General features: G+C 53.5%; 4 protein-coding genes across 4 annotated transcripts; all 4 read left to right on the top strand.

The window, feature by feature from the left end:
* Positions 1-409: 409 nt before the first annotated feature.
* On the top strand, positions 410-3,252 carry AB675_6181 (uncharacterized protein; the record flags this gene model as incomplete). Its single annotated transcript, XM_018146453.1, has 6 exons — positions 410-583; positions 676-773; positions 821-1,037; positions 1,086-1,544; positions 1,574-2,341; positions 2,380-3,252. 6 exons carry the CDS (start codon positions 410-412, stop codon positions 3,250-3,252), a joined length of 2,589 nt encoding a protein of 862 aa, XP_018004150.1.
* Positions 3,253-8,048: 4,796 nt separating this feature from the next.
* AB675_6180 (uncharacterized protein) lies at positions 8,049-9,454 on the top strand (the record flags this gene model as incomplete). Its single annotated transcript, XM_018146452.1, has 3 exons — positions 8,049-8,264; positions 8,316-9,084; positions 9,132-9,454. The coding sequence occupies 3 exons, from the start codon at positions 8,049-8,051 to the stop codon at positions 9,452-9,454; spliced, it is 1,308 nt and encodes a 435-aa protein (XP_018004161.1).
* Positions 9,455-9,887: 433 nt separating this feature from the next.
* Positions 9,888-10,584, top strand: AB675_6179 (DNA replication complex GINS protein PSF1; the record flags this gene model as incomplete). The annotated part of the gene is made up of 2 exons (XM_018146450.1): positions 9,888-9,914; positions 9,967-10,584. The coding sequence occupies 2 exons, from the start codon at positions 9,888-9,890 to the stop codon at positions 10,582-10,584; spliced, it is 645 nt and encodes a 214-aa protein (XP_018003643.1).
* Positions 10,585-11,714: 1,130 nt separating this feature from the next.
* Positions 11,715-14,427, top strand: AB675_6178 (uncharacterized protein; the record flags this gene model as incomplete). The annotated part of the gene is made up of 2 exons (XM_018146449.1): positions 11,715-12,301; positions 12,450-14,427. 2 exons carry the CDS (start codon positions 11,715-11,717, stop codon positions 14,425-14,427), a joined length of 2,565 nt encoding a protein of 854 aa, XP_018003968.1.
* Between the last annotated feature and the right edge of the window lie 336 nt (positions 14,428-14,763).

The following is a 14,763-nucleotide window of genomic DNA, read 5'->3' as shown; positions in this document are numbered from 1 at the left end:
CAATCAAAGGCGTCAGCACCGAAGCATCTTATTGACATCTCTTCAGTCTCCTGCTATCATGTACGAAACCATTGGCCAGATATGAATACAATAAGGCACCATTCATGGTTAAAGTCTTGGTGAAGTTGAATGAACTGCCTTGTCACTACGTCTTATGTCTCTAGGGCCTGCCGTACTCTTCCCATTTGAGTGACTGGAGAGCCTTGACCGGCGAGAAATTGTACCTACACCTGCACTTAACCACAATTATTCAGTTCACTTAGTCCTGCAGGAGAGTACGGTCTCCTTCATAGGCAGTCCTTTACCCATAAGCACTGGCCCACCTTCCGCACTGCAGTAACAGACAGACAACACGTAAAGAACGCGTCTACCGCCTGGCGCGGCGTGCGCTCCCCTTCTTTCATCCACCATGCCGCGGAAGCGGACGAGAGACGAGATGGAGGCCTCGGAGCCTCCAGCACAGCAAACACCAGACACACCTCTCATCACGAAGATAAGAAATATGTGGGAGTTCGCCAGTGTCATGCAGTTCATTCAAATTTTTGGTAGTGCAGTCCGGATCGACCCTGACTTCGATATTGAGGTATGCCACTTTTTACTGCCTGTACCTGGATGCCCTGCGTCGTTATGCTCTGCATTCACTTTTATGCACAAGATACTGATAGCCCGTAACAGGACTTTGAGGAAGAATGTCTGAAGCCAACTCCGTCGGATAAGCTCGAAGAGATCGGGCTCACCCTTCTGAAATGGATCTCGTCCTTCCGTGGACTCGAGTAAGTCGTCGTTGACGTCGCAATGTGTTGTTGCTAACTTGAGCCAGACTCAGCAACTGGGACGAGTACACACGGCGGCAATATGAAGCTAAGGCTCCACACCTCAGCCCCTACGGTACCGAAGAAGATCTCAAGCACTTCCGAGACTTCGATATCGGCCTCAAGATTCGCGTTCTGCACCAACTAACAATATGGGTCTTCTGGAACCCAGATCGCATTAAGGAGCGGATGCCTGAAGCAACAGACGCTCGTCAAACAGAATGGGTACGTTGCTGTGAGCCTGCTTCTCAGCACCTACTGACTTGGGCTTAGAGAGTTGAGGAATTCGGTTGGGATCGTGATGACCGCTCGTACTACGTCCTCGATGACAACCGCCTCTACCGTCGCACCGAACCAAGCCTGCCTCCTACCCCAAAGGCTGCACCGAAAAAGACCTCGAAGAAGGCTCAAGCTGCCCGGCGTCGTGCAAGCAAGAGACAGAAATTGGAGAATTCCTCATCGCCCGAGCCTCAGGATGACGAAGTCGAGCAGGAAAACGAAGATTCTGCGCAAGACACTCACGTCGGCACACCCTCCGGCCTAGACGTCAATACTTTGGGTGGATATACATGGGAATGCATCGCCATCACCTTAGCAGAATACCAGGCGTTCGTCGAGTCGATAAAGAAAACAAAAGACCCCAATGAGAAGTCGATGCGGGACCGCTTGGTGTCCGATATCATCCCTCTCATTGAGCTGCCGAGGATAAGCAACGCCGCAAGATGGAACGCCGTGAGCGAGAATTGCTTAATATGGAGAAGATGGCTACCGCAAAACGATCAAGTCGCATCGCCGGCAAGCAGGAACGAGAGAAGGCCGAACGTGAAGCAGAGGAGGCCGAGCGCAAACGTCGTGTCGACCTCGCCGCAGCACGTCGCGAGCAAGAGAGACTTGAGCAGATGGAGGATGAGCGCAACTCCCGCATGATGACGAGAGAACAGCGCATCAAGGATCGCGAATACAAGCGAATACTAGCGGAAGAGGAGCTCGCTCGATCAGCTGCCGTGGAAGAGGCTATCGCAAATGGAGAGGCCCGCGGCTCTGAACGACAAATTAAGGAGCGCCTGGCCAGAAATAAGAAGAAGCTGGATGAGATCATCAGCGAGGAGGATGAAGACAACTGGATGTTCGACTGTTCTGGATGCGGTCTCAACGGCATCAACAAAGATGACGGCTCACACAGCATTTCATGTGAGCGATGCAAAGTCTGGCAGCATTCCAAATGCTTGAAGATCTCGGAGAAGGACGCCGATAGAGACGACTTCCACTTCATCTGCCGCCGCTGCCACAAGAAGGAGGAGGATGCCAAGCGTCCGAAGATATCGCTGAAGTTCAAGACTGGTCAATCATCGTCCTCACCGCCACAGAACAATTTGCCACAGCCATCTCCTTCTCCTCGCAAGCAGGTCTTCACTGGCGTCGAGGTACCTCGGGTGCTTCTCAAGCCAGACCGACGGAGAATGGCCACCATGCGCCGTCGCCTGCTTATGGGCCACGTCCGCCATCTGCCGGCCAGAATGGCTCTCAAGGTCAGACATATTCGCCCAATCCTATGCTGCAGCGACAGTATCCTTTTGTCGTCTCTCCATATCAGCAAGCAGGAAGTCCACCACTGCAGACAAACCCAATGGGCAGTCCACCCTTACAGTCAGGACAGCCCTGGGGTCCTCCTCCACCACAGCAGTATGCACAACCCCGACCGTCCTCATCTGGATACCAATATTCCAACCAAGGCCACTCACATGCCCCACCTCCCCAACCTGTCTATCCGACCCAATTTTCACAGACCTTCGATCCAGCCACTGGTCCGCGACCACCCTCTTCTGGCGGAGGCTCACGTCCAACCTCGTCTCATGGCCAAGTGAATGGAACGACACCTGCTGCACAGCTACCGTCTCCTGTGGTCAACCGTCCAGTCATTTCGCCCAGTCAGGGAAATTACGATGTTGGTCCCGTCGCAGGCATTCCGCCACACAACAGACAACCTCAACGCACTCCTAGCTTCACGAATGGCACGCCCGCACCGCTTGCTCGACAGGAGTCGTATTCTTCTTCACCACCATTGTCCGGCCTATCGCCAAGCAAGAATCCGACACCACGTGCTCAGAACTACCAAGCCACACCAGCCCATCAGAACGGCACAAGCCTTCCGCCACCTTCAGCTATTCCCGTCAAGCCAGTCACCTCGCCGGTTGCTGCGACTCAGCGGACTGTCAGTGGCACACCTATCTTCCCTCCAAGCGAGAAACTCGCTCCTACACCCGACCGTGGTCACCTTGGTCCACAGCCAACGCCGAGCAAGCATGAGATCCCGGTGCCCAATCACATGAACGCCAATGATGGAGACGTTGTTATGAACGGCACCCAAGACCACGAATTGTCTTCTGCTCAGCGACCACACGCTGAGACCATTGAGCAGAATGGCCAGCATGAGTCGTGAATTAAGCTGTAACACGATGGCAATCAATGTTCCACACAATAGATGAACGGACACTTTACAACAACAGCTTCGCCCGTTGAGGCACATTGAAGGTCTATTGTAGGAGGCCTCTGGCTTGTTGATCCAGCAAGCGCGTTTTGAGCAGCGAGTGATAGGAGCACTTGCACGGTTGTGGAGGGTTGGCCCTCAGCCAGTGAAGCCTACCATGATTGCAGCGATGAATGGTCACGGACTGGCATTGATGAATAATTCAGAAGGCCAGGTTAGCTGGAAATTGGCCCCTTGACTTAGGACGCCGTTGAGGCTACTGTCATTTGATGAGCAGGAGAAGTGGCAGTGATCACAGTCGATTGTAGCACAGTGCTTCAACCCAACGTCTTCTCCATCATCGTGCTTCTGTTGTGGACTTGCCTTGTCTGGACCAGTGTGTAGGAAGGCGCACCGGACCATGTGATGATCGCTCCTGCGCCAAATTCCTGGCGTGCTTTACTGGTCGTGCCTTCCTTGGTCGTGCCTTCTCTGGTCGTGCTTTCTTTGACAGCGAGCTTGGTCGTGCTTTCCTCTACTCGTACACTTTCGATTGCACCTGCCTCGATTGCAACCCACAAACGCGCCTTCCAGGACGTCTCTAGTAAGCCACGGCTCTCTGCCGTAGCTTCCCTTCCTCTTGGTCCGGTGTTGCTATCCTCCAGCCAATGCCTCGCCGCAACGGGCTTGCCTCTGAAACTGTCTACCGCGACGGGCCTTGTGGAGAATCACATGTGTGGGATGTGAAGGAGTTGATATCTGTTGCAGCAACAGGAGGTCATGGCTTTGGAGGGACGCGAGGTGGCATATTCATCTGCTCAGGAGCTACAACCACGTTGGTGGCCTCGCCAGTCGACTTTCATCCAGTCAATCCAAACGTTTCATGTCATCCGGCCTGCGATGAGACCGCGTGTCATCCGGTCTCGAGTAAGTCCTCTCGTCAACCGGCGTCAAGAAGATCTTCTCTGGGTTATGACTTCCACAGCGCGCTCCTGCCACCAAAGGTCATGGTCGTGCTTTACAGGAAGGTCCTCCACGTTGATCGCTCCTGCCGCACAAAGTGCTCCAAGAAGGCAGGCGTGAGTGTCGACAGCTGCTCGTTCCTGCGATGCTGCGAAAAGTGATTGGCAAGGCAGGTGCGAGTGTTACCAGTTGGATGCTCCTACCGCAGCAAGAACCTGAAGCGGCAGGTGCAATCGCCGTCATCCGGTCGTTCCTGCAGCACTGCAAAGAGTGAGTAGCGAGGTAGGTGCGAATGCCGCCAGTTGAACGCCCCTGCAGCGCGGCAGAATGCGGCTTATGAGGCAGGCGCGATCGTCCTAAGCTGGCCGGTCCTGCCGCGGAACGTGTCTGAAGAGGTAGGTACGACTGTCGCCAGCATGATGCCCTTGCCTCAGAGAGTGTCTGAAGAAGCAGGTGCGGATCGTGTCGGCCGGTCGCACTTGCTGCTGACCATCAGGAGGACGTATGTGAGACCGGATGACTGCAGTGACTTGCTTTGGAATATGGCATATACTTCAACATACAACACCCATGGACCACGACGAGTCTCCGCCTGACGGGCTTAGAGCGCAAGCCCGTTGACAAGCCACAAGCGACAAATACGCTGTTCGTTGAGTGTCATCGAACCTCAACGCAGCGGACGCTGCTGATTATTCCGTGGTATAACTCTCAGGCATGGTTTTCGATAGGCATCTTTTCACACGTGCCGCAGTCGGACCTCCATGGCCAACAGTTGTCAGGCAGCTCAAACCTCGATCAGCATGTCAGTAGTAGTAGAGGAATAGACTACATGGACTTTCGCCGTTGCCAGCCGCACACGGAAGAGATACCTGCCCCGAAAGTATGTAAAGGGCAGAAGGACGTAGAACTCTCATCATAGACTTCGAAAGAAGTTTCTCGTGGACTGTGGGGTACGAGCACGAGGATGAGCCTGAGCGTACGGGGCCGCGCCAGCAGCATACGGACCTTTGACTTTCCTGCTGCAACGTCCTCCGCGATCAGGGCTGGCAGTCGGGTGAGTTGCAGGTAGAGGTCGCAAGTGCTATCGTTAGTCGCATGCGACCGCGTGAATTGCGATGCAGTGGAGTTTGCCGGTCACTCTCACCGTCAGGTGGCAGCATCGTCACGGCCAAGATCACTCGTGAGCTAGTCATTGTTTACATTGAACCAGGGGAAATGAATCCGTTGGCCCTAGCCATGCATACAGACCGTCCTCCGGAGCACCGATAGGCTTTCATGAAGTGGAGGGATCGAGCCGATGACTTTGGCAATGTGTGGAGAACACAGGTCTTTTCTCGAAGACTGTCGTGATGGTTTCCCTCCAAAATAGCCGTGTGCAGCCGACTACCTATAGCTTACCCTTACTTGTGGTCGATCATAGTCATCTCCTCGAAAGCTGCCTCCGGTCAATTTCCTGCTTCTGGGAACGCGTGGCGGCGTAGCTGATATGCTCTGCATCAGGACGTTGCAATTGCGCATATTGTGGGGTCCCCGAACCAGTCTTCCACAAACTCTGTTTGCAGATCATCCGTCCTTGGGCTTGCGCTAGGGTTTCATTACCTCCCTAAAGCCTGTGTTGATGCAGGACTTTTGTCGCCATGTGCTTTGCTGTGCGCGTGAGACCTATTTCGAGCTGACGTACGAGACTATGTTTTCTGTGCATGGAGTGCAAGGTTTGGATGTAGCACCAGTCGCACTCAGCAGTATTGCGCGTTCCTGCAGAAGAAACGAATCGAGAGAGACTCACCTTCTTGATCGAGCTGAACGCTCGGCAGGACCTATCCCATGACAAGGCATTTGGAACACCACAAGCCCCATCGCTGCTGTAGATTTGGTACAAACCGCTCTCCATACAGGAATTGGACATGTTTCAAGAAGAGCTGCTCATCTTTTGAGTCTCGATGTTGAGGTATTGCTGTCTCTTCGCAGTCACACAAGCATATCACTAGGTTGCTCACTTCCCCGGCGCCGTCCGATTCATCATGAACGCTGAATGTTGGAGTTCATCGCATAAGAGAGGTACGAAAGAAGCCAGAAGTGGAAGCGTGGCCTAGGCTTCAGCCAATCGGCTTGCTCGCCGAAAACGTACTGCCAAGGCGAAGCAGGGACCACCCTGCCACCTGCGAGCATGTACACCAAATGCTCGTGCGCTTCCATGCAAACGGAAACCAGAGCCGTCCTCGTGTATGCCAGATGCACACGTGCAATAGTCCTTGACTTGTACTCTTCTGCAGAGCTCGGCAGAGCCTGCGATTGCCGAACGCCACCATTGGCGGTACAGTTTTGGCCAGCTCGACAGACTTGCATAGCAGATCCAGTATCGGCCAGCTCATGGTTCTGAGACGCGCCAGAATCTTAGGCGGAGCTCCTGGCCGTGGATCCTGTATGCGGCTGGTACTTTGGGTCCAAACATGTTCTCCGCCTAATTTGCGGCTACCCGCGAAAGCAGTCCGGATCGAGATTTCCGTCCAGCTGGACCACCACCTTGGAGTCTCAAGCGTACACTGCAAGTCCAATACCGCACTGGAATACTTGACGAAGTAGGTAGTGATTCCGTTTCTGCGCCAGGATTGCTGCAATTCAGCGTATCTGCCTATGAAGGTAACAGGGCCTGAGGTGGAGGTGTTTGTAGCGGAGGGTTGGTTTCCGTGCACTAGGACCGTTTGGTTCCGTTTGGGAGCGCGTGGAGCGCGTGCAAGACGACCTTCTGATCATATTTCGGGATGATACAGTGGCCCATCACAGCAACCCCATTTTCCACACTTTTGTGGCCCCGTTAATGCCATGTCGATCCGCTAGAGCTTCAGCCACAGAGCGGTAGTAGGGGGAACTTCCCAGCATTTCTGCGACATGGTCCAAGCGCGAACAGGGCGACTATTCGTATCTAGGCATGATGAGTAGCTTGCCGTCAGTCTAACGTACTTTGGCGATCAAGCAGGCATACAGCCTTCTCACCTGTGCTGGTCATACCTCCGACGATGGTCAAGATTGTTCAGTGCAGGAGACTGTTCGCAATCTGCAGGATGAAGTCTCATGGTAACGCTTGCAGCCACGATGCCGCATCCGGAAACGGCCGCTCGAAACGTCCAGGTCATTTGTACCGACAAAGGCCTAGAAACCGGTGCGGAAACCAATATGTTCTTGTGGCCTGCTTGAATCGTTTCGAAGACTTCTCTTCGCAACAAAGATCCCTTCATCTTCTTTTCATCCATAGTCTTGTTCGGCAGACAAGTCAGTCTCAATCGCCAACACATACACCGTGGACAAAGATCATCGTTAGCAGGCCCTGTTACCGATCGCCCGGTCTGGCATCACGTACCTCACGTCGATAGCCGTCAGCCTCGCCGTGGACCAATTCGCCAGTGTCTCAGATTCAGCAAACACTTCTGCCGCATCTGCATCTGCAGTGCTGCGAGTTTCCAGAAATCTGTGTCTTGCCGCTCCAGTTCCTTTCATCCAACAAACCTCTTTCACCGGCAGCACTTTACCGCCGTCCGCCTCAAAGGAGCAAGCAGCATCATTGTAGCAACCGCCATTGCTTCATAACAAAGCCATTTGATCTTACAAGATCGTGACCTTCGCTGCAGCGGCGGACAGAAACAGCAACAGAGGTCATTGTAGTGTCAGCCCTGCAACGAGCCTTTGTCACGAAGTCTCGTGCACGCATAGCTGTCTCGAACCCGAGGTCGGAGCCAGTGCATACCAGATCACCGCCAGAAACCGAAACACTGCACAGTGCATCCCCACCACCGATCATTCCCGTCAAAATGAGTCGCCCAAGTGACGCCAGGCCCCCCTCTCCGCCGCACTCGAATGATGGTGACCATGTCGATCATTCTCTGTCACATCCAGGCCAAGCACTCTACACGCCCCCAATGGGAAACATGCCGCTGGCTACAATGGACGCCCGCTATGGCCAGTATGGCGATCCATCGCTCTATCACACTGCGCCACATCCCGAGTACTATGAGCAACAACCCACTGTAAGTAAACGAAGTCTTTCCAAATGCTTGACCTTGCACTAACGGTACCAGGCTTACTATCCGTATCCTTCACGTCACTACAGCCCGTCGCCCGCACCCCGCGAGGGCATGCAAACCCGAAGTGGACGAGCTCTGCGATTTCCCGACAGCCCTGTTGGTGGTCGTCGAGCTCCGTCGCCAAGGAAACGATTGCCGAGGCGCAAGCCCGGGAAGGCGAATAATGTTGGGCACGTCATCGACAGGCCATTGAGTGTTACCACTGCAGATTATGACATTCCTGTCAGAGACATGGACGCATGGGTCAACCGCTCTGTCGAAGAACGCCTGGCCGAGGCAGCGAAGAAGAATGGTTACATCTCTCGACCGATGAACTCCTTCATGCTGTATCGCTCGGCATATGCGGAACGTGTGAAGAAGTTCTGCAGCGAGAACAACCATCAAGTCGTCTCGAAGGTTACTGGTGCAAGCTGGCCTTTGGAGCCCGACGAGATCCGCAAGAAGTACGAAAGGCTTGCTCTGCTTGAAAGAGACAACCACCAGGCGGCTCATCCGGAGTACAAGTTTGCGCCCAACAAAGCCGGAAAGAAGCGTGGTCGGGATGATGACGTCGATAGTGACAGTGACGGCGAATGGGGAGGACGCGGCAAAAGAAGCCGTACTGGCGGTAGTGTTCGACGAGGAGACACCAGGAGCAACACCGGAACACCGTTCGAAGGCGACCAGTGGCCCGGCTACCACTCTCCTGCCCCATATGGACACTATGGCTACCAGCAAAACCCATCGTCATATGCGTATCAGTACCGGAGCGTGCCATACCGATGTATGCAGACCAACGAGCAGTACCAGGACAGCACTGGCAACCGCAAGTCAGACACTACCCTGGACATGGGCATGTCGAAGATGTTCATTTCCGCCAGTACGAGGATCCGTTTCCAGTCCAGGACAACATGCAGTCAATGGTTGGTCTGCCCAACGCAGATGGTCACCACCTTCTTGGTGATGCAGGAGCCGGACCTGAGGCGATGTTGGATCCGCGACTAGGCGTGGATCCTGATTTCGCTCTGCAGAGTGTCGAGGCTCTCGGACGAGCATCGCATCATCAAGAGCCGTTTCATCCTGGAAACGCCACTTTGGGGGGATACGAAGCAGGATCGGACTTCGACCGGGAGTTTCAGCATTTCAGAGAATGATTGACGTGTTCGGACCACGGACTTTGGACTCGTTTGGAAAGGAACAAGTATTGTGTCGAGTACGATGTGTCCGACACTGCTCATTACGGTCAGAAATCGGAGGATGTGCACAGTAGATATGTGTTTGAAGTATGAAGAATGGTGTTATACCAATCACCCGGTCTCAAGCTGCATGATTTCGTATCTGTGCATGTGCGTGAAAGAAGAAAGACGACTTTGCACCTCGAGTTCGTAAAAGTGACAATGGATCGATCGGGCTTGAAGATGAATTCCCACGTGGAAGGCGCGAGCGCGTCAGCCGCGTGGCCAATCGCGGTCGCGTCTAAAGTGGAGCCACGAGAAGTGTCATCTACGACAAACAAGTCAACCGTGATGCGAAGTACCATCTTGTATTGACGACAGGCGTGAGGCTGTGATCTGCATGTAAGTCTCCATGCATGGAGAGCTTGGAAACAAGCTGGTAAGCTATTAAGTCCCTTGATCAACCTGCACTAAACTGACGAACCATGTAGGTGCAACATGCCAAACGAGCGCAGAACCTCGCACATCTGCCTCCGTATCAGACCGAACTTGTCCGTGCGGTGACTCGAGAGGTCCGCGATCTCGATAGAGATGTCAACCGTATCCTCGAGCCCTTCCAAGGCACGTTTGACCCAAATGAGGATCAAGCAACAGCATGCGCTTTGCTGGTCGATCACCTAGCCATGAAACGCAACAAGAGATGCCTCCTAGCATACCACAGGGTCCGAGCGGAGAAGCTGGAGGCTATGTGCTGGGAAGGAAAGGATGTCATCGAGCAGCAACACCACCAACAGCAACAGCGTGAGGCTGCACAAGGACAATCGAACGGGGAAGCAAATCAGAGCAGCCTTAGCCCGGAGGAAGAGGAATACTTTCGGCAATACAACGATCTGTTGTCAAGCTACAAAGGCCAGTGGACCGACATCGATCTGACTGGTAGCCTCGAGCCTCCCAAGGATCTTTTCATCGACGTCAGAGTGCTGAAGGATGCCGGAGAGATCCAGACAGAATACGGTGCCATCAACTTGACCAAGAACAGCCAATTCTACGTTCGGCACGGAGATGTAGAGAGGCTCATTGCACAAGGCTTTCTCCAGCGACTGAGCTGACAGACTGGTGCTGGTTGACTGTCTCGAGCCTGTGTCATCAGCGCGACACAGATCTGGCACGAGCAATAATTCGCGAGGCATGAATCTATGGATGCTGGTGGGGCGGTACGGGTACAAAAATCGAGGGGCACTCAGCCTCGTGTGCGCGGCCCCCAATGCGTCCCCTGCGTGCGTGGTGGCGGACAGTGGACCAAGTGTGACATTCATGCATAAGTGCAACGCGTAGCTGCATCATCGATGAAATCTCTTCAACTTCCCTCTTCGTGACCTGCAGATACTTTGACCATCATTTACACGAGCTCACATGCCAGTAATCCTCGAAGCCAGGATGGGTAAGGATTCGAATTGTGAAAAAAGTTTCGGGAAGCGGGACCGGCCTTCCATCGGGAAGGCTCTCTGCCCCAGCCATGCAAATCGAGGACGACCTCAACCTGTTATTGCGCAATGATGCTATGAACTCATGCCTATTCGTATCTTCTCCTCATCCGCTTTGCAGGGCCTCTGCGGCAGTTTGCTGCAGACACAACGTTCTGGGTTCATCTGCCGCAACATGACATAGCTTACGTTGGCCGATCAAAACTTTGATCTTACTGCTGATCAGGTCCAGCTGAAGATTCGAGTACATTCATACGTCGTCACACCCGTTTGGGAATGTCGCAATAGCACGCCATGTCTGCATCGACGCAACCGAGAAGGCGTCAGCAGCGTTCCGAGTCCCACACGTCGCAGACAAAGCCTTCGCAATCGCCCTCAACCTTTTCAAGAGATGCAGCACAACAAGAAAGCAATGGAAGCGAACCTCTCGCGGTAGGCGATCGACCCTATGGCTCGAGAGACCTAGGAGCGGCTCCAGTACCAGTCAGAGCGTTGCGAAGACACCGGCTCGTTCATTCTACCATAGATCATTTCGTGGCCCATTGGAACAAGCACAGTATTCGACGACTGGATTGAAGGAGCAAACGGCAGAATTGGCATCCTATCACCTGTCCGCTGAAGCTCCTTTCCCGGTCTCTTCTCCTCCGTTGTCGCCGTCGTCCTTGGAAGAGACAAATATAGATCCCATACTCGAGGTGTCTGAGCCGGTCACGCCTGAGGAACATGAAGAGCCACCTCTATCTGCGCTTACAGATATGTTGCATTCATCTGAGGCAGATGTCGATGTCCCCAAGCTGGATCCGCCATTAGCCAACGAAGAAAACGTTTCGAGATATAGCATTCGCACATCTCTAGAATCAGACCGGCAGGAAGCTGACGAGCACACTGCCCTCCTAAGCGACAGGAAACAATCTGGCGCTTATGGCGATCTCTCTGAGCTCGAGCGCCAACACCACGAGAGGCTGCAGACACGATCTCGTCTGGCCGGCCCCATCAGAAAGATTCGCGCTTGTGGCTATACCGTCGTGCACCCAAAGACGTGGAGTGCGAGAACGATTTTCCAGCAAGCCGTCGTCCGGCCTACGAAGCTGCTTCCTGCCGTCATACTGGGACTACTTCTGAACATACTGGATGCCTTGTCCTACGGCATGATTCTTTTCCCTCTGGGTCATGCTATGTTTGACGATCTAGGATCGGACGGCATCGCCATGTTCTATGTTTCGACCATTGTTGCACAGGTGACATACTCTGCTGGTGGCTCAATCTTCAAAGGGGGCATTGGTTCGGAAATGATCGAGGTTGTGCCTTTATGCACAAGATGGCCTTTACCATACTGGCAAAGGTCGGAGAGGATAATCCGAAATCCGTTCTGGCGACCACAATCCTCGCCTTCTCCATGAGCTCAGTCCTGACTGGTTTGGTCTTTTTCTTTCTCGGAGCCTGCAGGCTGGGATCACTTATTGGCTTCTTCCCGCGTCACATTCTCATAGGTGTATTGGAGGCGTCGGCTTCTTTCTCTTCGTTACTGGTCTGGAGGTCTCAGCAAGACTTCCAGGCAACCTGGAATACAACCTGGCGACGCTGCAGCAATTGTTCCGAGCAGACACAGTTGGATTGTGGTTGCTGCCACTGGGTCTCGCAATCGTCCTCAAGGTCCTGCAAAAGTTTGTCAAGTCTAACATGCTGGTGGGTGGCTACTTCATTTCTGTGGCTATATTGTTCTACATTTTCAAGTTCGCTCTTCGTATCCCGATGGCTACGCTGCATTCGCAAGGCTGGATCTTCGACTCGCCCCCTGCTGGAAATCCTTGGTATCATTTTTGGACACTTTACGACTTCAAAGAAGTAGACTGGGCTGCGCTCGGCGAGACCATCCCAGCTATGTTCGCTCTTACGTTTTTCGGTTTACTACACGTGCCGATCAACGTGCCGGCGCTTGGTATCGCAACAAGTGAAGACAACCTAAACGTTGATCGCGAGCTTGTCGCGCATGGCATTTCCAACTCCTTGTCTGGTCTGTTCGGGAGTGTACAGAACTACCTTGTGTACACCAACAGCCTTTTGTTCATGGACAGTGGCGGGTCTGATCGTCTGGCAGGACTGATGCTCGCTGCGGCAACTTTCGGTGTGCTCATCGCCGGTCCGGCAATCATTGGATTCATTCCCATATGCGTGGTCGGAGCGCTCATCTTCCTCCTTGGCATTGAGCTCCTGGAAGAGGCTTTGTGGGCGACATGGGGCAAATTGCACAAACTGGAGTACGCGACCATTGTCGTTATCGTCGTCACAATGGGAGTCTGGGATTTCGTTATCGGTATCTTCATAGGTATCATCCTAGCCGCTCTCAGCTTCGTTGTTCAGACATCACGTCGAACCGCCATCCGGGCCACTTACTCTGGAGAGATTGCCAACTCAACCGTGAGGCGAGCGCCACTGCAGCATCTATTCCTCAAAGAAGCTGGTCAACAGGTCTTCGTGATCAAGCTTTCCGGGTTCCTGTTCTTCGGAACCATTGTCGGTGTTGAAACAAGGATTCGAGCACTGCTCGAAGATGAAGCATTCGATCAGCGTCCTTTGCGTTTTCTGATTCTGGACATGAGCAGTATCAATGGGATCGACTACAGTGCAGCGGAAGCGTTCACGAGAATGAACCGCTTACTACAAAAGCGAGGCGTTGTCTTATTCATTAGCGGCTTAGATCTGAAGGGCGAGATCGGACACGCACTGGAAGGCGTTGGTCTTTTCGAAGAAGAGCTGGATGTCAGACGTTTCCCGGACCTCAACCAAGCCTTAGAGAGCGCAGAGAACGAGCTGCTCAAGAGCCTTGTCCGACATCAGAACAGAGCTACGCAGCGAACGAGCTCTATGCATCTCGACGTGCCGCGGTCTCGAAGTGCCGATATATCGTCATCTCTGCAAACGGATATGATAATCAGCTCGCCCCGTCGGAATGAACTACAACGAGTTGCGGAGACAGCCGTAGAGGATGTCCCGCCGGCTTCTTCTAAGTGGCAGGAGTTTGAGCAGCCTCTGCCTCTGATGCTCGAAATCTTCGACGGGTTGACTAGCCAGTCAGAGAGCTTCTGGTTCAAAGCGAGGCCTTATTTCGTCCGGAAGACAACAGCAAAAGACTCGATCTTATTCAAGCCAGGAGATCGATCGAATGGATTCTATCTGCTCGAAGATGGGTTGATGCGCGCTGATTACGATCTGCCACAAGGCAGGTTTTCGGAACTGATTGCGCGTGGCCGTCCGTTTGGTGAGCTTCCTTTCTTCTCTCAGACGGCGCGGACAGCGACAATGGTTGCGGAGAAGGACTCGGTTGTTTGGCAGCTGGATGGTGATCGTTGGAAGGATCTGCAGTCCGAAGAGCCAGAGCTGGCCCAGGAATTGCTCAAAATCAGCTTGAAGCTGACAAAGGAGAGGATGGACGTGACGATGGCGTATGTCCTTACGACTGCTGCATGAGTCTCTTGGTATGGAAAAGTGCTGTTCATCTTCATACTGGCTGAACGCGAGCCAGCACTGTGCATTTCTCCCTAACATCCCGTCCTTCAGGCACGGGTAAAAAGATCGCGGATTTTGCCATCGCCAGCGTTGAAGGCGTAGTCTATGCACGAAGCCCCGTCCACCGCTTTCGCTCTACAAACTGGGGCAGAATCATTTGGTCGTCGTTAAAAGTGCCGGTTGCACCGCGTCTGCCACGACTAGACCAGGACTAGTAATTTAAGTGGGCAGGATCGACCGCCACGAAGACGAGTTATTGCTTGCCGAGACGATGGTCCACTGCGCCCCTTCGCAAAA

This window comes from Cyphellophora attinorum (assembly GCF_001299255.1).
Source record: "Cyphellophora attinorum strain CBS 131958 chromosome Unknown Contig4, whole genome shotgun sequence".
Taxonomy (NCBI): Eukaryota; Fungi; Ascomycota; class Eurotiomycetes; order Chaetothyriales; family Cyphellophoraceae; genus Cyphellophora; species Cyphellophora attinorum.
Note: the sequence above shows the minus strand (reverse complement) of the source record. Positions and strands in the feature narration are given on the sequence as shown.